The sequence below is a fragment of the Parastagonospora nodorum genome, assembly GCF_000146915.1.
Source record: "Parastagonospora nodorum SN15 chromosome Unknown scaffold_2, whole genome shotgun sequence".
Classification (NCBI taxonomy): domain Eukaryota; kingdom Fungi; phylum Ascomycota; class Dothideomycetes; order Pleosporales; family Phaeosphaeriaceae; genus Parastagonospora; species Parastagonospora nodorum.
Window position 1 is genome coordinate 14,142 of NW_001884550.1, and position 23,921 is coordinate 38,062.

The 23,921-nt window shown below is 52.0% G+C and overlaps 9 protein-coding genes across 9 annotated transcripts; 5 read left to right on the forward strand and 4 right to left on the reverse strand.

The window, feature by feature from the left end:
• Positions 1-888: 888 nt before the first annotated feature.
• SNOG_01123 (hypothetical protein) lies at positions 889-1,512 on the forward strand (the record flags this gene model as incomplete). The annotated part of the gene is made up of 1 exon (XM_001791727.1): positions 889-1,512. The coding sequence occupies one exon, from the start codon at positions 889-891 to the stop codon at positions 1,510-1,512; it is 624 nt and encodes a 207-aa protein (XP_001791779.1).
• Positions 1,513-1,713: 201 nt separating this feature from the next.
• On the reverse strand, positions 1,714-2,453 carry SNOG_01124 (hypothetical protein; the record flags this gene model as incomplete). Its single annotated transcript, XM_001791728.1, has 4 exons — positions 1,714-1,899; positions 2,170-2,224; positions 2,279-2,354; positions 2,420-2,453. The coding sequence occupies 4 exons, from the start codon at positions 2,451-2,453 to the stop codon at positions 1,714-1,716; spliced, it is 351 nt and encodes a 116-aa protein (XP_001791780.1).
• A 1,824-nt stretch (positions 2,454-4,277) lies between these two features.
• SNOG_01125 (hypothetical protein) lies at positions 4,278-6,159 on the forward strand (the record flags this gene model as incomplete). The annotated part of the gene is given in 3 exon segments (XM_001791729.1): positions 4,278-4,770; positions 4,788-5,900; positions 6,062-6,159. The coding sequence occupies 3 exon segments, from the start codon at positions 4,278-4,280 to the stop codon at positions 6,157-6,159; spliced, it is 1,704 nt and encodes a 567-aa protein (XP_001791781.1).
• Positions 6,160-6,352: 193 nt separating this feature from the next.
• On the forward strand, positions 6,353-6,757 carry SNOG_20012 (hypothetical protein; the record flags this gene model as incomplete). Its single annotated transcript, XM_001791730.1, has 1 exon — positions 6,353-6,757. One exon carries the CDS (start codon positions 6,353-6,355, stop codon positions 6,755-6,757), a length of 405 nt encoding a protein of 134 aa, XP_001791782.1.
• Positions 6,758-6,802: 45 nt separating this feature from the next.
• Positions 6,803-7,532, reverse strand: SNOG_01126 (hypothetical protein). The gene is made up of 2 exons (XM_001791731.1): positions 7,335-7,532; positions 6,803-7,282 (listed from the first exon to the last, which is right to left on the reverse strand). The coding sequence occupies exons 1-2, from the start codon at positions 7,508-7,510 to the stop codon at positions 6,934-6,936; spliced, it is 525 nt and encodes a 174-aa protein (XP_001791783.1). The 5' UTR covers positions 7,511-7,532; the 3' UTR covers positions 6,803-6,933.
• A 267-nt stretch (positions 7,533-7,799) lies between these two features.
• Positions 7,800-10,133, forward strand: SNOG_01127 (hypothetical protein; the record flags this gene model as incomplete). Its single annotated transcript, XM_001791732.1, has 3 exons — positions 7,800-7,816; positions 7,960-8,191; positions 8,386-10,133. The coding sequence occupies 3 exons, from the start codon at positions 7,800-7,802 to the stop codon at positions 9,832-9,834; spliced, it is 1,698 nt and encodes a 565-aa protein (XP_001791784.1). The 3' UTR covers positions 9,835-10,133.
• Positions 10,134-10,536: 403 nt separating this feature from the next.
• Positions 10,537-12,296, reverse strand: SNOG_01128 (hypothetical protein; the record flags this gene model as incomplete). The annotated part of the gene is made up of 2 exons (XM_001791733.1): positions 10,537-11,666; positions 11,717-12,296. 2 exons carry the CDS (start codon positions 12,294-12,296, stop codon positions 10,537-10,539), a joined length of 1,710 nt encoding a protein of 569 aa, XP_001791785.1.
• An 860-nt stretch (positions 12,297-13,156) lies between these two features.
• SNOG_01131 (hypothetical protein) lies at positions 13,157-19,376 on the reverse strand (the record flags this gene model as incomplete). Its single annotated transcript, XM_001791734.1, has 7 exons — positions 13,157-13,477; positions 13,559-13,891; positions 13,940-14,074; positions 14,139-14,652; positions 14,888-15,013; positions 15,465-16,527; positions 16,904-19,376. The coding sequence occupies 7 exons, from the start codon at positions 19,374-19,376 to the stop codon at positions 13,157-13,159; spliced, it is 4,965 nt and encodes a 1,654-aa protein (XP_001791786.1).
• Positions 19,377-20,023: 647 nt separating this feature from the next.
• Positions 20,024-21,223, forward strand: SNOG_01132 (hypothetical protein; the record flags this gene model as incomplete). Its single annotated transcript, XM_001791735.1, has 1 exon — positions 20,024-21,223. The coding sequence occupies one exon, from the start codon at positions 20,024-20,026 to the stop codon at positions 21,221-21,223; it is 1,200 nt and encodes a 399-aa protein (XP_001791787.1).
• Between the last annotated feature and the right edge of the window lie 2,698 nt (positions 21,224-23,921).

Genomic DNA, 23,921 nt, shown 5'->3' on the forward strand with positions numbered 1-23,921 from the left:
AACTTAAGCTCTTTAATACTAGCTATCTAATTATTAGCTACTTAATAGGTTTTAATATACTATAACTTACTTATAATTACTTAGCTAAATTATATTTAGCTTTATATAATACTCTAAGCTAGTAATTATCTTTATTAAGCTAATAACGTTTATCTAGAAGCTTATTTTATTAAAGTTATAAATATTATTATTAAGAACTTTATACTTAGCTTTTATCTCTTATATAAGCTTAAACTAAGCGCTAATAACTTCTAAGTCTTTCTAGAGTATTCTTTAGTAATTCTTTGCTTAGATAAAGGCTATCTTAAGCTTCTTTATATGCTAAATAAAGCGCTCTACTTAGTTCTTACTAATAAGTATCTTACTATATATAGCTAGTAGTTTATCTATAATATCTACTATCTTATAAAAGCTAGAGAGCAAATTCTTATATATCTAAGTTAAGAATATATTATATAATAGTTTACTATTCTATAAAAGAGAGTTTCTAATAGTTTAGTAATACTTAAGCTTAATACTTAATTTTATTAAGCTAATTAAAGAGCGACTAATATTATATGCTAAAGGTAGTAGTAGCATATTATAAGCTCTTAAATTAGCTTAAATTATAAGCTTAAAGAGTAAGATTAATTTTACTTTCTTTATATAATAAGTTAGAATTATTTTAAGATAGTATTATAGTTTATATATAGTATTTGCAATACTAAGAAAAAGTAGCTAGCTTAGTAGTGTAGCTGTCTTAGTAGTACTTTACGTTAAAGATTAACCTTATTAAAAACTCTTAGCTAATATATTCTACTAGTAAGCTAGCTACTATAGTAAGCTCCATGCCACACTCAAACGACAACGATCACTCACCGCAGCCCACCAATTCGTAACAAATGAGTTATGGCGCTCACCCATATTGCAGACGTGGACCTCAGCACACACGTCGTCACTCTCGATCGTATCAGTAACTTCCAGTCTCGCTTTGTGGTGCGCGAAGTCTGTGTCGGAATCATCGAACAGCTACACGACGCGGATATAGCAGTAGTATTTGCACTAGATGCAGCAAAAGTAATTTTTCAGAATGAAGAATGCTCTCAACCGTCGTGTATCGTTCCGATCGACTTGCTCAAGTATTTGGTACGACAAGTGGTTATCGCGAGACGGAAGTTCGCAACGGAGAAAGCTGTGGCGTTCCAATGTGCCGCTTTCCATGACGCAACAACAGAGCGAGAGTTGTTTCAGATCCTTGAAGCTGTTCCAGCCGAGTTTGGCTGCGAAGTGTATGTCGTTGTTGACTTCGCCTTACTTGGAAAGACTGCAGACACTTCCAAAGCCTTCTCATGGGTCCAGGCGTTCTGTGCCATTTTCAGAAATCTCGCGCTTTGTGGCCTTCAGACTGCTGTCAAGATTGTCATGGTCAGCTGTGGCTCGCTGCCATTCCACATCACAGATCGCGAGCGTTTGAAATTTGTGGTCCGAGCAAAATCGCAGGTCTTGATGGCGCGACAAAGGAAGATGGCGTAGATTGCGAATTTATCTGCATCCGACGCAGATGCGATTGAAAGGCCTGCCAAAGTCGGACGGCACAGTGACATGGGTGATGAGACTTCCAGACACAAGTGAGTGTATATAAGAAGGTTAGTTGAGAAGGCTTGAACCATAGGCTTCCGTATCTAGAGTAGCCCTTCGTGTCAAGCGGTGATGACAGTACAGATTCGCGGACCCTCACGCTATCTTGACCTTTGCGAGGAGCTGACTCTCGAAGTCCAGTTCGGTCATGCGAAGCGGTATGTTGATTGATAAAATGCGATGGATCAGTGTTGGAGTTGATTCTTTTCTTGGTGAAGGTGGGTGGAGTGCAGGGGGACGTGGTGTGGAGTGAGCAGGAACGGCCATTATACACCGTATTGTCTCATAATATCAAGTATTACTATAGACCAGGGTCTAACATAGGTCTGAAATTGACTGTTGAAGACGCTCTAAAAGACCACCAACATAGACTAATGACTGACATCAATAAGATATCAAGACTTTGAACCCCCCCTTTGCGCGATAGGGTTGCTCCCTTCTTTCAGACACTAAACTCAACAGCTCTCTTAGCAGGATCAGTATCTCCGGTCTATCGTGCCATACCTTGTCAGTTAAATTTTCAAGAGACCGAATTAGTAGGCCTTAACATACCAAATCGCACGAAGCCGGATTATTTCCGTCAGGCAAGTCACACTGCGCGTTATACCTATGCAATGTCAGTGGATAGAATCGAAGCCGAGATTCATCGCGCTATACTTACTGCCCATTTCCAGAAGTAATAAAAACTGTTTTCCCCTTGGAGCGGAATCTGTATCCACCGCCAATGTCCTTGTTGGCTGTTTGTCTGTAGAGTGTGCGTTAGTGCATGAATCAGTTCTGTTCTGCTGTAGTGACCACTCACGACCTTGATTCCCCAGGACAAGCCTCAGGGACATATCCTGCAATGATTCCACAATTGGTAGAGAAGCGGTTCCCGGCTCCATCGATAAATGTAGCTTTGTAACAGGCTACATCACACGTGTTGCGACCACTGCCATTCAGTGAGCGGTGAGTAGGAGCCTTGGGATTTGCAGATACTGCATCCTTACGTACCATGTACTCTTACATCCTAGGCCCTACACGTCATGTTTAGTACTACATCGAGTTGTTTGAAAAGAAGAAAGACTCACGTCCTCCACACTGACAGAATCAGCAGATGTCAAGAAAGGGAGCAAACCCAATGCGATAACAGTGAAAGCCTTCATTCTCGATAATCGAATGTAGTTATGATAGTAAGTGTAGGTTTGTGTGAATGCACAGTGCTGGGTGGATTGTCAGAACAGGGAACAAGTCTTCTTATATACACCGCGACAGCCCGATAGAGATGTCATTGCCTCAAATCAGCGTCTCCTTATTGACATCATACATACCGAAGGTTCCCGGCTAAGCCCTTGGCCAACACGCCGATGATCCCTTGGAAAGAATATTAGGTGAAGATTCGCAAGGCAGGAAGACATGGTTGGTGTTTGGGGGCATCGAGTACTGGATGCCTAAACAACACAGGATTCCCGAACAAAACAGGATGCCTGAATAAGAGGATTCCCGAATAACACAGGAGTTCCGAATAACACAGGATACTCGTAAAGTTTCTAGCTAAGCCCTTAGCCAATATGCTGATGAACCCTTGGAAAGATTATTAGACGAATATTCGCAAGCAAGAAGACATAGTCATTGATCGGGGTCTCTGAGTACAGGACGCCTGATAGCCTTTTTGGTATCATTTGCGTCACTTCACGAACTAGATTGGATGAACACAGCCGATTTCTTTGAGGAATGTCGACTCCACTGTGTCGCAAACCAAAGTCCGTCCACAGCCTTTAATTCAAGGCCACCTTTGATGAGTGCATTTTGCGGTGAGCACAGCTGTCTCGACACCGGAGATTGTACGCATGCCTACGCACAGTTGCGATTGTATGAAGCTCCACAGCTTTTAAGCCTAGTAAAGAGCTGACATGGATTCAAATGATGTCCATAATCATCTCGGCCTCCCCGTACAATCATTCCATTCATTGTCCTCGTCCTCATCGTGGAGATTGTAAGTGATGGAGGCCGTACATGCATTGTTTTATCGTCTAGAGAATGGGCTTGTGCTCAAGTTGGCAGGGAGTTGTGTTCCCGAAAGCATGCGTACCGAGAGAAGTTTTGAAAGTATTGCTGCGAGCTTCAGCATGATGGTGTTGTTTTCAGGGTATTGGGGGCAATTTGCGTCAGACAGATGCCAAAAATAGATTGTGTCGGACGGGCCCGCGGGCGCTCACGGTCATAAGTGGGCAAAATACCCCCAAAGCAGCAGGCACGACTCGCCATTACCTTTGCTGAACGACGGCAAATTACTGCCAACCAACGTCGACAACGCGACATCATCGCAGCGGTAGCGTGGCCGCTACATAGTTGCGTACCGAGTCTTGCAGCCTCTCCTCGTGGTCGGCGCGCTGTTGCGACAGCGCTGGGCGCATCGCACGGGATCCTATCGCCGCGCGTGTTCGCGCTGGACTCGCGACCCGCCAGACGGCCAGTTGGCGTTGCAACCACGGCGCGAACAGTGGACAGGCCAGGAGAGCGCAGGGTGACGGTGCGCATGCACAGCCTATCGTACTCCCACGGCGTGCCATAGCAATGAACTGCTATTGAGATTAGCGCAATCGCGACTCACTTTGGGGCATCCATGGCGTGCTGACGGGCCAGCGATCAGCGCAGAGCCTCCAAATCTCCCCAGAATCATGCAAGTCCACTACGAATACCGGCACCCAGCAACTGGCGTACCACCCATTGACCCCAGCCTGGACCACACCACCGCGGCTTCCCGGAATGGCCACGCGCCCATGTCGTCGCTCCCTCATCAGTCGGCCGCGAACCACCTCCTCCAGCCCGACAATGCACCGCTCACCCACGCCCATCTTGCCCACGGCTTCTATGGCGACATGTCACGCCCCTCGCACACTCCGCCGCCGACGTCCTCCCCACGCTTTTCCGCCCTATCGCCCACCAGCCAGCCCAAGCAGCTGGCCGCCCACTACGTGCCCGACGACCGCACCCCTCCGCCCCGCGACGTGTCCGACGACACCATCGACGACGCCTATGCTGCCTTCATCCTCTACTGCAACCCCAACTTTGCAGCCTCGACCGACACCACGGAGCTGGTGAAGCTCTTTCGTACGCCGCCCAAGAGCGACGGCAATGCCTTCAGTAGCTGGACCCTGTTCGAGCTCATACGCAAGTTCGACGCCAAGAAATCAAGACATGGACGCAGCTGGCGCTGGACTTGGGCGTCGCGCCACCCGACACAGACAAAGGACAGAGCACCCAGAAAGTGCAACAGTATTCCGTGCGACTGAAGCGCTGGATGCGCGCCATGCACATTGATGCCTTCTTCGAATACCTCTTGGGCAAACAACATCCATACTATCTCTATATACCCCCTCCCCACGACCCGTTTCCCAACGACGGAAGAGATGGCGTGCCGCTAGAGGAAGATTTGGCCATACGCGCGCTCGATCCCAAGTTCAAACCGAAGCGTGGTCGGCGGAAGGCAGACGAGGGGGAAGAAGACATGGATCTCGATGACGGCACTCCTGCACGAAAGCGTCCTCAACTCGACACATCTGTTCCCTTTGGTAACGCATTGCAGCCTCAATCAGCATATCCTACCAGCGCCCACCCGGACCACATGGGCGGCTTCTTGACCCCACAGGATCCATGGACCGCAGCCTCTGCCATTACTCCATCTTCAGCCATGACCACAGCTTCCGCTCCAAGTCGAATGGGTCAGAAAAATTTGACCCCGTACTCAGCCTCTCCCATGACGGGCCAGCAGCTTCGTTGGCGCCTCAACACGCAGGAAAATCCACAGACTCCTCATCCCCTTTCCGCTGTTACGCCACAATCCGCCCACCCCTTCTTTGACGAGCCTCAGTCAGCCGTAACCCCATCTAGTGCTAAGCCGCGCGCAAGACGACGACACGGGCCTGCTGTCTCGTCAGCATGGTCGAGCAACAATAACTCTTCGAACGGGAAACTTCGTGGTCGACCACCTAGCAATCGCTCGATACGCGACGGGCCTTTCGTCACGTTTCCAGCCAACCCAGCCAAGAGAGAAGGTGCGACCAATGACATCAACAACCGCAACTCGGGAAATCTGACCCCTATCGTTGAGCGCGCTCACTCTGACCCGCCCACTATAGAACACACATTCCGCTTCCCTCCCACCCCTGCTTCTGCCGTATCACCATCTACTATTGAGGGATCCCTACAAAGTGCCCCTCAAAAGCAACGCCTCAGCCTTCAGGTCCCACAGATTGTAGGAAATCCAGTGCGCCTGGTCACACCCACCGTCTTGGTGAATGGTGAGGAAGACCACACTTCGAGTACAAGCTATGCATCTTCTGCGATGCCTGTTAGTGCTGGGCAAGGCTCTACAGCAGGCACTTTTGAGAACCATTCTGGTCCTACCCATCACACATACCACGGAGCCCTCACTCCATCAGAGACACCAGCTCAGCCACAGCCTCCCCCATCTTCGCGAGCACCAGCTCAAACAACATCGCCGGCACCTTCGTTGCCGGCTGTGTCTCTCGAGAGCCTCAATCGCGCATTGGCAGCTGAGCTTATACGTGCCCCGCTTACAGGACGGCGGAAGCGTTTACGAGGAACAGAAGCGAAGCATCTAGCCTCGTCTATACTTCAGCCGCTGTATGTAAATACTTCTACGGGGCTAGCAGCTCCAGCAAGAGTCATGAGCGATCAACTTCTCGGCATCGTCATCAGTAGCTGTCTTGGATTGACTAGTACAGTTGGCATGGGCAATGGTGGCCCGACGGGAGGTGTAAGAAGGGTTGATTGTATCCGCTTCCGCATCGGGGGCGACGGCTACGAAAGCCCCATTGATGAAGACGATGAAGACGCCGATGGCATGCATGAGAGTAGTGCGGTCAAGGAAACGTTCGATGTGTCTTTTGCTGTATCCTTTGGGTCGTTGTCTGGCGAGTGGGTCGCGAAAGGCCTCGAAGCCATCGCAGATGACATCAACACCGAACGCAATCCTGCAAGCGGCAGTAGAACGTCTGAGCTGGAGCGACAGGAACACAGCCAGATCACATCCACTGCATGGAAGTCCAAATTTGTAGAGGCACAGAGGAAGCTGTGGGAGACTCAAGAAGAGGTGAAAAGCTTGAAAGACAAGATCCTTGAAGCTATATTGTAACCATGCAATGGCCTGAATGTGTATATGGGTTTGGGGCAGGATTAGTGGGTTGGTTCGTTATATACCCCGGTGTTTAGACATATTTATTGGTCGTTTGTTGTTTAACTGTAGGTAGCAGGTTCGTGACCTCAAGGACACGTTCCGCTTTTGCATTTCCCGAATCATATCATACTCGTCTAATCACGATCTCCTAATGCTCCTGACACCTGATCCTTCTCCCAAGGCTTCTTGCGGTGTGCTTTCACGGGTTCTGTGCCTTGGCCAGTAAGGACAGTGCTGGGTATCTCCCGAATGCCAGGCACCGGCTGTCCGCTCGTAATGAGCTCGACAATATGCGCAAATGATGTTGGGTATGGAGCAGGAGATTCACTCGCGCTCGAAGACGTTGGCATAATACCACTTGGAGCTTCATTGCCCGGCACTACTAGGGGCGGCGTGCCATTTAGAGGTTGCGTGGGCGGCGGTCGGCCCCGTGCGTTGCGGTATGCTTTGTAACCATCGAAATCGATATTCATGTTGAATTTTCTAGTCATTGTGAGTCGAGCTTCCACAAGAGACGGCATCGCTGGCGACACACCTTGCGTAGTAGAAACAACGCGCCCTCAGTGCCAGCTCGGCTGCTTGGTCTGGCGTGCTATTACTGCCGAGAATGGCACTCAGGCCCGCCTGGAACTCGACATCGTCGTCCCAACTATATCTCTCGAGAGCTTCATACACATCATTGAGTCCGTCAGTACCTCCAGCAGCGCTCATGGCGGTCGACAGTAAAGGTAGCACATTAGAGTGGGGTAAAGGTCGAACGAGGTCAACGTCTACAGCTCCGAGGTCAGAGCTCCACGCGACCCACCTCGCTAAGAGCTGGTGTGCCAAGGCCTTTTCCCAGCCCACGACGATCGTGTCTTTCGCGCGAGACTCTGCTCGCTCACTCTTCCGCCAGCCCACTTCAACCAGCCTCCTCAACACCTTTCCGGTCTCCCTTTCCTTCATCTCTCCTGTCTTTCTCTTTCTACTCTCCCGATTTTGATACCCACACTACACCGCCATGTCCGAGTTTATCGGGTCAGTGCAGTTTCGTGCATAGGGCTGGAGCTCCCACTGACGTGCACCGCGTAGATCTCGCATATCGCTCATCTCGAAAAGTGATATTCGGTTAGTGTCCAGCTATTGAGCAGCCATTGAACGCGTTGTCTGACCTGGCATAGATATGTTGGTACTCTTGTGGAGATCAACTCAGAAGCTTCCACGGTGTCTTTGGATAATGTGCGTTCATTCGGCACAGAGGGCCGCAAGGGCGGGAACGACGAATACCCTCCATCAGACGTAGTGTATGAGCAGATCGTCTTTCGAGGAAGCGATGTGAAGGACCTACGCATAGAAGAGTCGGCGAAAGAGAAGGCTCCGCCAGCGATGCCGCAGGATCCTGCTATCATTGGAGTGAGTCCCCAACCCCGATGTCTTCCTACACTGTCCGATGATGTAATACTTTTCGGATGTAAACCCATTAAACCACCGAGAGCGCAAAACCGTGTGGATATTTTCCGTTGCCTTCCTTCTGAGACCCAACTCGTACACTTATTTGAATATACACCCAACCAAATTGCACTTGCTAACACGAAAGTGTGCAACAGGTACCGCAGTCTCAGCCTCGTCAAGATGCCGCTTCACAGGATCAACAGCGTCAGCAGCAGCAGCCGCCGCCGCCAAACTTCCCCCCACATGGTCAGTTCCCGCCTGGTGGCTATCCCCCCTTCGGCGGTCCAGGCGGTCCAGGAGGCCCATACCCCAATCGCTTTGGTCCACAGGGTGGTTTCCCCGGTGGACCTGGACCATTTCCTGGTGGACCACCCGGGGCATTCGGCATGCCTCCGCCACCGTTCGGGGCACCTCCAGGCTGGTTTCCCCCCGGCCAGGGCTTCAATCATCCACCAGGGCCGTTCCCACCACACATGGCTGGTGGCCCTCCTGGACCGCACAACCACAATCAGTCTCCGGCAGGCCCGAGAGCTACTCCACCATCAGGGCCTCAGGCTGAGAAAGATGAGCGAGGTGGCGCGCAACCGAAAGTTGCTGAGGCGGACAGCACAACGAGGCCTTCGGAGAAGAAACAGAATACGAAGGTAGCTGGGACCACACCGAACCTGGGCGCTGCCTCTAAACAAGCGCCTCCACCACCGGTCGACTCCAAACCGAACGTTGCCGCTGCGCTTGCGCCGCCACACCCACAGTCTGGTCAGAAACCTGGTGTAGCACCTAAGGGTGGGCAGAGAGGTGGCCGTATTGTTCCTGCTGTTCCCATTCCCAGCCCTAGAGTCACCAAGACTACCCCACAAGCTCAGCCACCAGTTACCCAGTCCCAGCAGCCTGCAGTGACCCCTGCCCAGCAGCAGCAGAATGCGACGCAACTTGCCACCGCTGCTGTTGCGGAAGCTATGGCGAAACTCAACGTTCAGAACAAGAGTCAAGCACCGATATCCGACCCGTTGAACAACCTAGCCCAGAAGGTGGAGGGAATGCGAGAGCAGCAGAACCGCCAGAGCCGTTCACAGGGATCAGGCACTTTCCGTGGTGGCAGAGGTGGTCGAGGAGGTAGAGGCGGTCATGCTCAACACCCGAAGATGGAGGTGCCCGCGACGGATTTCGATTTTGAGTCTTCCAACGCAAAGTTCAACAAACAGGACTTGGTGAAGGAGGCAATTGCGTCTGGATCTCCGCTAGGAGAAGCAACAGTGGCCCCGGTAGCTGAGGCGGTGTCAGACGCTCAGGCTAATGGAGCCGAGAGTGAGGATATCGTAATACCTCCGTCTGCCTACAACAAGAGTTCGAGTTTCTTCGATAACATCTCCAGTGAACTGAAGGACCGAGATGAAGCTGCAAGCAAGCGTGGACAGGAGTTCAGAACAGAAGAGCGCAGGAAGAATATGGAGACCTTTGGTCAGGGTAGTGTTGATGGCTTCAGGGGTGGCTTTAGAGGCCGCGGCCGTGGCCGTGGGCGCGGTCGGGGCTTCAATGGCGTCCGTGGTCGTGGCGCACCTCGAGGGCGTGGAGGCGTTGCCTTCGAAGAACAATCAGTACCTTAGGCAGCAGGCGAATGTCCCCTGTGTGGCCTTTGATTTTCATACCTTGCATCTCCTTGAGCGGTCTGTATTAGTATGGTTGGCGTGTTTCTTTATGTCTATGCCCATCTGGGCTCGGTTTCACGGTTCCTATGGAACGACATCATGATCTAAGGTCGATTTCTCCGCGTCTACTTGTACAGGACCAAAAGCTATAGGGGCTGCTAGTCAGAAAACATCGTGGGATGACTTCTGAACCAACATCAGGACGATAAGATACTATACGTCTGAATATGGCTGAATGAAACAGCCGTTCTATTCAGAAGACTTGTCCCTCACGCATGAACTGAAAGTGTTCCTGGCGATCCACACCTCACCGAGCTTTCCAGACGCCTCACGAGTAAAAAACGCAGTCTGGGTATCTGTAAACATGTAAGTGGCAACAGCAGCCTTAGTGTAGTAACAAAAAGTGAAATGCATTGCCAGTCGTCTTCAGGTACCTACTTCAGTTTGAAGTCAAGCCATATTACATAATAAAATGTAATGTACTACTAGACATAACTACATATCTCACGCTCCTCATTCCAGAGCTTTGTAAATATGTCATCACCAGTTGGACGTCAACTTATAGTGTATTCATTATGCTACTTTACGCTACCTGCTAACGCATTCCAAAACCCAATACTCGACGTGCTATCATACACGTACCGATAAAATCAGACAAGCCTAGCCCATATGCTTGGTCCTCGAGATTGATTCTGTTCTTTGGACAGCGTCGGTGACCTTCTCTTCGTATTTCCCAAACACTGTTGTGCCCTCAACATTTGTCTCCTCGAAGACGTTCACCGTAGTCTGCGCAAATTTACGCGCAGATACTTTCTTCTCAAAGAGCAAGTCCAACTCTGCGAAACTGCGATCCTTTGGCTCTGGCATCCTGAAGTATGTGTAGATTATGCTCAAGAAGCATGCGCCTGCCCAGAAGAAGCCAGCAAAGTTGCCCCAGTTCCAGGCGCCAGGGTTGAGCATGTATGGGGTGAGGACCGAAGTGATAATGCCAATGACGTTGTAGAGGTTGCGACCTAATACGACGGTCTTGATTTGCAGGCGGCGCGAAGACAATTCGGCAACGAGCGAATAGCAGACTGTTCCAACAGTGAGTTGATAGAACATGGCCCATACGATCATCATAGCTCCTGTCGCCATAGCTCGTTCTTGACGCTGCGAGTCCGGGCCCAAGCCCAGGAAGCCCATGACAAAGAGCATGGCACATAGTCCACAAAGACCGCCAAGATACAAAGTTCGTCTTCCGAACCCGAGCTTCATAAGGTACCATGCACCAAAGACACCAGCCATGTTGATTCCGTATTGTCCGAGGGCGAAATCGTAAGACGTGGATTCTGGTAGGCCGGCTTGTTGGAGGAAGTAACTTGAGTAACCAGAAAAAGCGTTACCGCTGAGATTCTGGATTGCCCAAGCCATGCAAACAATCTCCGTGCGGCGTAAATCCACACCTTTGAAGCAGTCCAGGTATGATGCGCCTTGAGTAATCTTCTCTTCGAGAGCTGTTGTGTGTACCATCATGGCTACTGTTTCCTCAGCGTCGAAATCTGTCTCGCGGTTGAGACTGGTGAGGCGAAGAAGGGATTTTTTTGCCTCGTCCAGCCTGCCTTTGCGAACAAGCCACCATGGAGACTCTGGAGCAAGGAAAACACCAATCATCAGAGGGACTGGCCACATCCATTGCAGTGCGTAAGGAATACGGTAGGACCACTCGTCGTCGCGCTCAAGCATGGATCGAATCACGCCAATGCCAATGACCTGGCCCAGGCCCCAGCAGAAATTAACATATGTGGTCACTGCTCATGGTCAGTTCGTTATGCCTTCAGGAAGGACTTTGAGTACCCACAGTATCCACGGAGCGCGACCGGACAAACCTCACTCGCATAAGTAATGGTCAAAGTCTGGAACACACCCCACGGTATTCCACACAGAATTTCTGCAATCAACAGATGCACCACTGTCTGAGCCGTGAAGAAAATGGCGGTGAAAGCAATGATCAAAAACAAGCATCCCATGACTGTGTACCGGTAGCCAATAGCCTCGCTGATCCAGCCATTCAAGAACAGTCCAATGATCTCACCCACGATCACTCCATTACTCAAGCCGGCTTGCCACCGTGCTGGTATCTCGTATGTGCCGTTAGGAAGCATCTCGCCATATTTGCGTTTGAACTGCGGGAAGCCAAAGAAGTTGTTAAGCAAACAGACGTCGTAGCCTTCCATGACAATACAGGTGCTGATCAAGATGGACCATCCGATAGCCTTGGGGTATAGCTTAATTCCTTGAAGAAGGGTCATGTTGTGCTCTTTTTCGGTAGCGAGGCGCGCATCATTCATGACACGATCTGCTGCCCGCTTGTGGTCGCCATCATGATCGTAATCCAAATGGGGTGCAGTCGTTGGCCGAATCTCCTTTTCTTCCGCCATGGTGGTGGTGGAGCTCGCTTGGCGTTCAGCGGGGCTGGTGGCTCGGCGTGCTGCTTGCGGGGAAGCTCACGGGCTTCGCAATTCACAGAGGGAAAATGTATGTCCGGGGTAGCAGTTGCCAACACGCGGGTGACAGGACGTGAGGTGGTCCTTAAAGCATAAAATTTTGCGGGGATGCTAGCAACAAGCGTTAGTTTAGCGTCATGGTCGCGTGCGAAGTGCGGGCTGGGTGCCCTGTAAGCCACGGCGGTCTTTGATTGGCTTCATGTGCAAATCACCTGCCGTATTGGGAAATGGCCTGTGAACGGCACAACGCAGCTCGAGGTCCGGATTCTTGACCAGGGTCGCTTTGCTGCATGCGTGTAAGCAACTGCTTGGTATGCACGTGCAGAAGGCCCGGCTAACAAGCCATGTGATCGAGTTGCCGATATTCTTCCAACGTGTAGCTCCAGATGTCTCTAAGAGGCGTGTTCTGTACACCCGAGCACCTGTTGTTTCCCGCGGTTAAGACAGCGTTTTCATCATGCCGAGCCTGTCCCGATGAAAATTAGGTCTACACCCAACGACCTGGACTTTACGCAAGCATATAGATAATAGCTCTGGGTGCTGTAACAATTAGTGCACGAGTATTTGCTCTCCAGTCGCCTTTGTAAATCAGTACTAAGGTCCCGGATGAGCTATCCAGTACGTTCTTGGGCACCAAAACCACTTCAAAAATATATAGCCTCCAGCTTGACTGTACTCTGAAATTCAGAGTATGGAAACAGCGCGCACGAATTATTGCAAGACCTGGTGCTATTGGAGAACTCTGATCTGACTTCCCTAGGAATGTAAAACTGGTAGATAGGATATTTTATCGATCATCTATTGTCTCGTGCAAGGACAGACACTGCATGTCCATCAGCCACTCCGGAACCAGCCCCAACATTGGTTTTGACTCTTCCAGTGTCTCCCTTGTGCCCTTGGGTGCCAATTCTCAAGAACGGCACAAAGACTGCACCAATGAAAGCGCACGCAGCAGTAAACCAGAAAACAGCTGCAAAAGGCTCAATGGCATTGTTGGCGTAGTAGCCAGAAGTTGAAGGTCTCTTCTCAACGGCATCAAATACGGCGGTCGCAATACCGAATCCGATCGCAGTACAGATCCTCGTTTGAGTCTGCAGTAGCGAGCCGGCGATCGACTGTTTCGAAATCGGCATCGAGGATAGAACATACATCTGCCCATGTCAGCCAAGCACATCGACGGTTTTCAGTCGACCCACGTTTGCAACGATGAATTGAAAGTCTGCACCGATCACACAGATACACAAAGCAGGGAAACTGAAGGCCCAGTATGAATCGCCATGTCTCTGCACTGCGGCCAGCGCAAAGGAAACGAGGAAGGCGCCGGCACCAATGCCTACAAGCAATTTGTTGGAAATTTTGTGTTGTACCAGAGCTGCAAATGCATTCGCAGCTAAGCCGCAGACGATCATTGGTAACATATGCACCCCAGTCATGAGTGCATTAAAACCAAGTTCAGTCTGGAAGTATAAGGCAATCCAAAAGGTGAACACAGGAAAGCCGATGAAGCCGAATCCGATGATAACGAACAACTGTATATGTTAGTCGGAAGTTAATGCATGGTCAATTCTGTGGCTTACCAATGAGAAATCTCGGTCCTTCCATATTGCCATATCGATCATGGCATATGGGTACTTGATCTCCCAGATCACAAAGGCGACCATGAGCAGAAGACCAAGAATCAGAAGAACTAGCACGTATGGGGTCTTCCATCCCTGTGGCGCGTTGCTTGCCAGACTTTGCATTGTCAGCGACTTATCCATGGGTAGGTTCTTGTACGTACCTAAGAGCGGCAGCGAACATTCCGATGCCGAGGATAGTCATGGCGGTCCCGGGAAGATCCATTTTCTTGACAGTCTCACTGTTGAAGCGCTGTTTTGTCGTGGTATCATTCGGTACCGTAAAGTAGGCAACGATCGTGGTGCAAAAGTACGCAACAGCCAACAGGAAGAAACCGGCCCTCCAATTGAAAATTTGCGTGAAAAGCCCTGCTAAGATGGTCCCGAAGACGTATCCCAAGGGATTTCCCGCACTGAAAGCGCCGAATGCGTAGTTCTTTCTACGACCGGGCATCTCGTAAATTGTTCCAAGCATACCCTGAGCTGGCGGCACTGCACAAGCCGACCATATACCCAAGACACCACATAGGATGTCTAATGTAATGCCGCTTTGAGAAAAGCCGGCGCCGAGACAGAAGACGCTGAACAGGAACATGGAGCCAATGAACATGCCCTTGCGTCCAAACAGGTCTGCGATGGAGCCGAAAAACAAAAGAAGAGAACCTGCCGTGAGCCTGAAACATGGTTAGCTCATCAAGATTTGATCAGGGATCATTAAGATAAAGCTTACGATGCGGCAGCACTCATCTTGTATAAGGTTAGCCATGAACGCTAGCAACAACAAGCGTATTAGTACTTACCCAGCTTATTTCAGCATTGGTCATTCCTAGATCCCGTCCAGCGAAACTTGACATAACGGTGATAGAGCCAGTCAGGAAGCTAGACATGGCAACAGCCATAGTCACAGACATGACGAACAGACACTCTTGCAGTGCCGAACTAAAGCATTCTGGTCGAGCATTGGGATCCTTTTCGCTGATTGGTGGCGAAGAGGCGTTGTCGAGCGCGACGTCCTTCTCTGGATCGCCCGACATGCTGCGTGGTTGGAATTGTGTATGAAGGTTACAGCGCGTTCGCCGGGGAGAACTGTGTTAAATAGGTTTAACGAGGTGCACACGACGGAAAAATGAGGTGTGGCGCCTGAGACAGCCCATTGTTGAAACTGTCGGCCCTGCTATTCGGAATATATCGCCAAACTATTATTCAGCGCGGAATCCCTCCATGCTCGGATTTGTGGCCCGGAACTAGGCGGTGAGCCGCATTGCGGGCAACTCGATAGCTTTGTAGGGCTATATTCAATGTAGATGTACGGGCTTTCGGTCTTTCCACAAGTCCACCCACCCCAGGGTGCCGTAATATCGCATTCATACAAGGTCAAGTCACGTGTCCATTTGTAACGTTCCACGGCTCCTGCTCTAAATTCGCCTTATCTGGTAAAGCTTTTTTTTTCCCTAGTGGGTATCATGTTCAACGTATTGAAATCTACAGCTTGAAGACCTGCCAATCGCGCAAGTCCATTTTGCCTAATACGCCGCCTAGCGGACCTTGAGTCTCTCTCCCACCAACCCATTGCTTCCTGCCTGCCCAATGCTCGATGAAGCCATCAGGGCCCGAGACCATGATCAAACGTGAGCCTCTCTCTTCCGGTGCGCGCAAAATGGTCCTTTCAAGATCTGGCCGCTCTATGAATGTTTTCTCTTCGTCCACATAATACTGCACACTGATTCCTCGTGTTGCCGCTTTGCCCCGTTCCTTGAGCGCGTCGAGTTCTTGCACGATAGCGCCTTTCTGATGTTCATTGTGAGAATGTACCAATGTGTCCTGTTCAGACTCAGTTGTTCCGAAAAGACTCTGCCACCAGCCTTTACGGCTTTCACTGGGTAGGTGCCAGGGCTTGTCGTCGCTCACACCACCCAGGCATTCTTCGCGCCGTCGATTCGCCCACAATATGTGCATTTTGCTACCTGTCCTTCGGCCCAGTGCCTGTGCAATTTGCATGGCTGGCGCAATGCCTGTACCTCCAGCTAGAAAGACGACCTCCTTGATATCGGCTGGCAGCTCGAATTCGGTGTTTGGGCCGCGTAGCTCAATGATGGAATTTGCAGGAAGTTGATGTAGGTAAGTCGATACCTCACCACCCTGCTCCTGGCGGATGAGCAGTCTTATGTCGGCTGGCTCATCGCGGCTCCTGATGTGACTGTCCGAGGTAGGCGGTAGCGGTGTGTAGGCACGGGCAATCTGCAGTTGAGGCTGCTTGATCTGCACGCTCCACACGCTGCGCTTCCAGACCTCGCGGACGCTATCAGGCTCAGGCCTGCCATCGCGGTTGCGCAGAGTGAAGATGGCACTTGTGGGAGACACAGTCTGCTTCTCGACGAGTGTGTATGGTGTGAAGGTGTAGGGATTGAGCGACGCGTCCGACGTGTCTGTAGATTTGAAGTAGCGATACGCTGCGCCGCCCAGGGCCGATGTGCCAATGACGACCAAGGGGCCTCTTCGCTTCAACCAAGACATTGTCGAGGTGGGCGTACGCGGACGAGCATCGAGTGCTGTGTTGGAGCAAGCTCATTGCTCGGTGTGTGCATTTTGTCTGTCTGAGTTGAGATGACGGCATCTGGGTCCGAGCTCGGCAATGACTAGTCTTCTTATGATTTGCCTGCCATGCAGGATACAAGAGGTTCCCTCCAGAGTCTGTGTGAACTTGGAAGTAATCAGGTTTTGATGCTCAAGATCTAAAAAGGATCTACACATTATATCGCTGATATGCCATGGTGTTGTCACTGGAATTTTGAACGATACTATTGAAGCTGTACAAGCAGGCTATGCACAAAATTTACATGGACATTTCCATTCCCCCAACGCCAGCCAATGCAGTTTTTGAATGGGGTATACACGCTTCTCCGAGAGCGAATCAACCAGTCGCACTGATCTCCTTCTTTACCCAGTTCTCCAATCCGCCAAGAGCAATGATCTCCTGGACATTTGGTGGCAGTTCACCAACCCTGACGTTCCACTTATCGCCATTTGGTCCTTCTTGAACAGTAACGGTGCTGCGGCGGATGTCCCATTCAAGCGTCCACCCAGTCCTACGGGTCAACTGCTTAGACTCGGCGGGCTGTGATGTCGCTGCTGGAGGTGGGGAGTCGAGAGACTCGCGATTCTGTGATGGTTCCTTGATGGCTTGCTGGGACGATGCAGTGTTTGCGGACGAGAAGACTTCGCGAAGGCGGTTTGTTAGCCTGGGTACTTCGACGCCCATGAGAGCATTGTTGATGCTGTTTCTGCTGAAGATGTTGCCGAAACTACCAGCGACCACCAGTGGAATGCCCTTGGCAAGAATAGCAGTCGCTGCTTGCTCACGACTACTCCCGCATCCAAAGTTGAAACCGGACACGAGAATATCGCCAGCCTTGGCCGTCTGGCCAAACCCTACGTCATAGTTCTCCATGCAGACTTCCGCCATCTTCTCCCGGGTCACATCGTCTTGGTAGGTGTATTTTCCAGGGTAGATGCCATCGGTGTTGATGTTGTCGGCATCGCAGAAGACGATTTCGCCATGGATCTTCTCGGGAAAGCCTGGTAGTATTTCGGTCAAGGTCTCAACTTCAGCACCTGATGCAGCAGATGGGTGAGCACTTTGCGTCTCGGATTCTGTCGCACCAAAGCTGCCAATAGCTGCTTCAGCATCTTTGATAGCCTTCTCAAGCATATCTTCGATGGTCATCATACGATTCTCCTCCAGGATACCGTCACCCTCGCCACGGCGGACTCCCTCGTAACCCTCTGGTGCTTCGTAGCGGCCAGGACCGGAAATGCTCCCGGATAGAGCACTTGCTGCGACTACCTCGGGACTCGCGAGGTATGCCTTCGCATCGGGAGATCCCATTCGTCCCTTGAAGTTGCGATTGCTGGCGCTGATGCCTACCTCGCCCGGCTCGAGGAGACCTGTGCCAAGTCCTATGCAAGGGCCACAACCAGCTGGCAATGGTTGTGCACCGGCTTCTAACAACGTCTGCCAATCGCCGGCTTCCTCTGCGGTCTTTTGTTCGGGAATCGAGGCTGCTGCAATGTAGAAGCTGACATGGTCAGCAATCTTTGGGATCTTGTCCCCATTGGCAACTGCGGCATCCTTGAAAACCCTGGCTGCCGCCGCAATATCCGATGCACGAGAGTTGGTACATGAGACGAGATAGGCCTTGTTGATGGGAATGTTCTGCTCTTGGAGCTCAATCAGAGGCGTAGCGACTTTGACAGAATTTGGTCCGGATACATATGGCGATAATGTTGCAAGGTCGAGGAAGAGCTCCTTGGCATAGACTGCACCTTTGTCTGCGGCGAGAGCGGGTTTGAAGATGTGACCCAGTTGCTTTCCTACCATGCCTGTGGCGGTAAACAGCTTGTCGATGCGCTCGTGCACAAACTGTTGCTGGTGGTGGTCCTTGGCTTGCCCCTCGCCCATGGCCGCAAGAGTAGCCCTGGCCCTGAGCCAGCCATGAAGCACCGAGTCGATTGGGAAGAGACCAGTTAGGGCGCCCCATTCTGTTGTCATGTTTGCGATGGTGAGGCGGTCGTCGACGGGGATACTGCCAATGGTCTCGTCAGTGCCGGTGAACTCAATGGCGTGGTTCAAGACTTCGTCCTTGTTGAACAGACCGGCCAGTGCGACGATGACATCCTTGCCAGTCACGCCCTGAGGCATGGTTCCGATCAGGTTGACCTTGGCCACGGGAGGGATCTGCCACCATGTCTTGCCTGTGGCCCAGATGCTTGCGGCGTCGGTTCGCACCACGGGGGTACCTAGGCAGCCGATGCCGCCGTACATGTTGGAGTGGCTGTCCGAGGCCACAGCTAGTGTTCCTGGCCAGGCGTAGCCCTCCTCAACCATGATCTGATGGCCAATGCCTCTGCCGGCTGGATAGAAGACGACGTCCTGTTTCTTGGCAAAGTCTTCGATCTGGCTGTATTTCTTCAGGTTCTTTTCCGTCTTGTTCTGGACATCGTGGTCAAGCGTCATGACAATCTGGCTTGGGTCGCTGATTCGGGTTGCGCCAATGGACATGAACTTGAGGGCAACGGGCCACGAGTTGTCGTGCGTCATGCACCTGTGTGGCTGCAGGGTGACATAGTCGCCAGAGCGCAGCACCTTGCCCTCGGCGACGCCCACGGCATGGCGCTGCACAATCTTCTCGGTGAGGGTCTGCGGCGTCTTTGGGGTTTCGTGGAGGGAGGGCAGGAAGCTGGCGGCCGCGCCTTCCTTCAGCGAGTGGAAGACTTCGGGCGCGTCACGCCGCGGTGCAGTGGTCGAGAAGGCGCGAGGGACGGGATTTGCCCGCGGCAGGTGCGGTGCGGCGCGGAGAGACAGAGGCAGAGACACAGACAGACTCGTCCGAAGCTGCATGCAGTGTTAGGTATGCATACCATCATCTTCATCTGTTGAGCACTTGATGGCGCACGGGGGACGTACTGTCGTCTGCCGGCGGCCCAGGAGGCGTGCAGCCCGCAGTGACATGGCCATGGCTCGCCGTTGCAAGGTTGCAGGAGATCAGGTATCGCGCAGGTCGCCGGTCGCTGGTGGCTGGTGGCTGGTGGCTGGTGGCTCGTCGCTCGTCGCTCGTCGCTCGTCGCTGGTCACTTCCCCAGACTCCCCCGAATTTCGATTGACTCAGCCAAGCTGACATTGACATTTATTCCGTCGCGGCCGACTTCGGCGTCATCGGCATTTGCGCTGCTCCCATTGGACGACGGCCGGACATGCAATTGATTGCGACTGCCTCACCTAATGACTGATGGTGGTGCTGATGGTGCTGGTGCTCGTTGAGGCGTTTAGTAATATGTGGCCCTGCACCCGCATTCGGACGCGTTTGGCTGTGAAGGAGTCATCCGCATGACGTGACTTGGACCATGGACAAATTTCACTCCCACCGTACCGGCACTCCGCTTCTGACTGTGACTGCATGTGTCTGCCGACCCTTCAATCGCTTGTCCCACGTCACTGTCACTCCCACCCGTGCTGTCCCGTCGTCGGCCCATGGTCAACCGCTCTGCATGTCAACTACTTTGGCGCGGTGCCCCGCACCCCTCCCCACCACGGTGCTGGAGAAGGCATCGCAGGCCCTGCTGAACTACAAGGACAAGGGCATTGGCCTGTGTGAGATCTCGCATCGCTCCCCAGAAGCCAACGAGATCCTCGCCGACTGCAAGCACGCCTTGTCCACGCTCCTCAGCATCCCCGACGACTACGAGATTCTGTTCCTCCAGAGCGGCGGCAGCGGCGAGTTCAGTGCCACGGTATACAACCTCGTCTCCATATGGGTCGAGAAGAAGCGCGCCAAGATCGCAGAAGAGGTCGGTGACGACAAGGACGAGGTCCTCAGGCGCCTGCGCCGCGTCGTCGACGAGGAGCTGAAGCTCGACTACCTCGTTACTGGCTCGTGGTCGCTCAAGGCTTCGCAAGAGGCTGCGCGTCTGGTCGGCGCAAAGCACGTCAACATAGCAACCGACGCGCGCAAAATCAGCCATGGCAAGTTTGGCAACATCGCTCCCGAGGACCAGTGGACTCTGACCCCACGCTCCGCTGGGGGCCCAGCATTCGTATATTTCTGCGATAACGAGACTGTCGACGGCGTCGAGTTCCCCTCCTTCCCAAAGAGCCTCGAGGGTGAGGATGCTCCCCTGGTCTGCGCCGACATGTCTTCAAACTTCATTTCCCGCAACGTCGACGTGAGCAAGTATGCCGTCATCTTCGGTGGCGCCCAGAAGAACATCGGCAACACTGGTATTGCGATAGTCATCATGCGGAAATCCCTACTCCCGCCTCATTCAACGCCAGCTTCCCCCGATCTCTTGAGGGAGCTCAACCTGGCCGTCGGTCCGATCGTGTTAGACTACCCTACCATCGCCAAGAACAACTCGCTTTATAACACCCTCCCTATTTTCGATGTGTGGGTCGCCGGCCAAGTCATGTCTGGACTAGTCAACTCGTTCGGTGCCAAACGCATAGGTGGACAGGAAGAAATTTCCAACGAGAAGGCCCGTCTGATCTACGAGGCCATTGAGAAGTATCCCAGTGTGTACCGTGTTGTCCCAGACAAGAGCGTGCGTAGCAGAATGAACATCTGCTTCAGAGTCGGTGGTGGTGATGCCGACAAAGAGAAGGCGTTTCTCGCTGGCGCAGAGAAGAAGGGCCTGCTAGGTCTGAAGGGACATCGCAGCGTGGGGGGCATACGGGCCAGCAACTGTGAGTGAACATGTGCTTTCTTTTGATCTTGGATCCACCATTCTGTCTCAGCACGCTATCGAAATGTTCCCATGGGCACATCTATGCGCCTTTGACACCGGGAGCAATATCTTCTCTTGTTCTTTTCCAGGCATCGAATCTCCAGATCGTGCGAGCTAACCAGTTTCGTGCTGTAGACAATGCTGTATCTCTCCAAGGTGCTAAACTTCTCGTTTCGTACCTGGAACAGTTTGCGGAATCGGCTTAGATGACACTCCACATAAGAGCAGGACGTGGGTTCGATGACTTATCCTTAGGCCCAGCATACTGGTCCTAGCGAAGTGGTGACAACACAGGAACCAATTCACGAGACTTCCATTCATCATGGAACAGGTAGCAAATACACGTAATGTCTGAGTCCACAAAATGCTCGCACATTCCATTCCTTTCTTCACCACTAGCAAAAGCTTTCGCGAACGTCCTATTCTTCATCACTGAGTGGCACCACAGAGTAGCATGAACAGCCAGCTTCTGGAAGACTTCCCTCTTGGCTGCATTATGCGTTGTCGCGTGGCTGCAACGAGGTGTTGATCAAGATTGAAGGTGTGGCGAACCAGCGTCGAGACAAGTACAGGCTCTGCGTAGCCTTGCAATTGCGGCTGCAAGGCACCTCGCTGATCCGGCCCATATGAGACGGTTCCTAGCCATGTTGGTCAACAATTGAGCAGATTTTGTGGGCCCGAAACTGCCACAGGGCCGAGTTGGCTCCATCTCCACATTACCGGTCAAAAAGAGGCACTTTGTGTGCGTAAACCGACGGCTATGCGTACCAGCACATCCACAGTAGGTTGATAATGAGATTGGACTCGTGGTGGTCATTTATCAACGCTCAAGTGACAAATTCCACGGGTTGAGTTAGTATACCTAGCCAGTGCATCTTCTCCACATATTTGCGCCAACCTGGTACTATATGTTGTCAACTACGACGGAAAGCGACCAAATAGCAGTGTATTCATAGCCTGAAGCTATACGCAGGGCACTCCCATCCTGTTCGAAGTCTAGTGATGCCGTGTGTAGCTCCAGTATCTCGGACCATCACTTCGTTAGCAGGGCCCCTCTTCCTCCCAGGGTAGTTGAGAGCCTGCAGTACAAGCCACACTACGCGTATACGTCTTTTTGGGGCAGCTCTGGCTTGTCTGGCGCTTCCATCTCTGACTTCGGCGTCACGCCTCTTGAACAATTCGCCGTTCGCTTCACTGCATAATGTGAGCCGCTATAGTCGGCGAGTAAGTCCATGCACTCAAGGCGCGCGGTCGTGGCTCGCATGGGGTTCTGGCGTTCTTCCTGTCTCAACAAGGGCTGAAGCGAGAACCTGCGGCACTGCGAAAACCCAGCAAGCATCAGAACCTTAGTCCGACCACTCCACAACCACAACCACAAGCTTGCGCCACTGTCAACTTGTCATGACCATGCTGTACACAGTAGCTGCAGACTGCAACATCGTGGACGAAACACAATCATGCCTCTTCTAATACTGGTCCCGCTGGATACGGCGCTTATTGGACCCAGGTGCAATTGCGCGAAGAACAATGTTGTACTGTTGTGTTGGAGTAAACAGGCAATGACGTGCACAGGAATGTCTCAGCATCCGGCCATGCTTGCGCACAGGTCCTATGCAGGTCAAATCACCGCCTCCGAGCTCTACGGTAGCCATGAGTCCATGACAAACGGTGCCTGAACGGGTCTCGTCCCTTCCGCTGCCCAGAACTAACTAGGACATGGGCGGCTCGCATGGTTGAAACCCCCAGCTTCGCGAGCATACAACCTGTAATATGACCAGATTCTGGACGCTGCCAATGCCTGTTTCCTAGCGAATGAGTTGACAGACGCCTCAGGACCGTTGTCCCGAAACCGTGCGCTACTGGCACACCTCCATTAGTTTCCTCATATACCGTTTGGCGTCTCATACTCACCCCGTGTCGTACGTCTCGTCGCCCACGCTCTTTTCTCTTCTTTCGCTACTGCTGGCAGGTTCAGGCACATTTGCAATAGACGCTGAGCTGGTTACTCTCTTGTTCGACGTCACCCGGGCGGACTCATGAATATCTAAACGTTTCCCTTTTTTTAACCGCTGCTGGTTACCAGCGAAACCCTTTCACTTCTCGTATACCTGTTTGCGGGAGCTGGCAAGATGGAAGCATGGCACAATCACTTCCCTCGACTCGATGCGCGATCGCACTTCAACATGACGCTCAATGCCTCGGCCGCTCGAGAGGGTCCATGGACAGCGACAAATACAACCAGGAAACTGATCGCTAGTCTGCAATTGCAACAAGTCCAGACGTTGCGAACTATGCATCTTACCATAGGAGCTTTCAGTCTAGGCCTGGTCCTTTTGACAGTCCACCGTATCGTGTCCGACGCGAGGAGAGCGGCTGCATTGCAAGTCACTCTCAGGAAAAGGTGAGCTGGAAAGACTGTCGTAATGAACGCCGAACTGACTATGAATAGGCGCTTCAGTGCTCTCCGCAATGTCCACCCCGCAGACACCTTCCCACTAGCGCTGGCCAGCGGTGCGGTACTACAACAGATTATCTTCGTAGCAGTGCAGAGCACATCCCTTCATAGTGTATTGTCTAACAAGTGCCGGGGACTTTCCATGATTACATTCTCAGTATGTACAAACCAGAAGCATGTGGGACGAGAGACTAAAGTGCCTAGCAATCT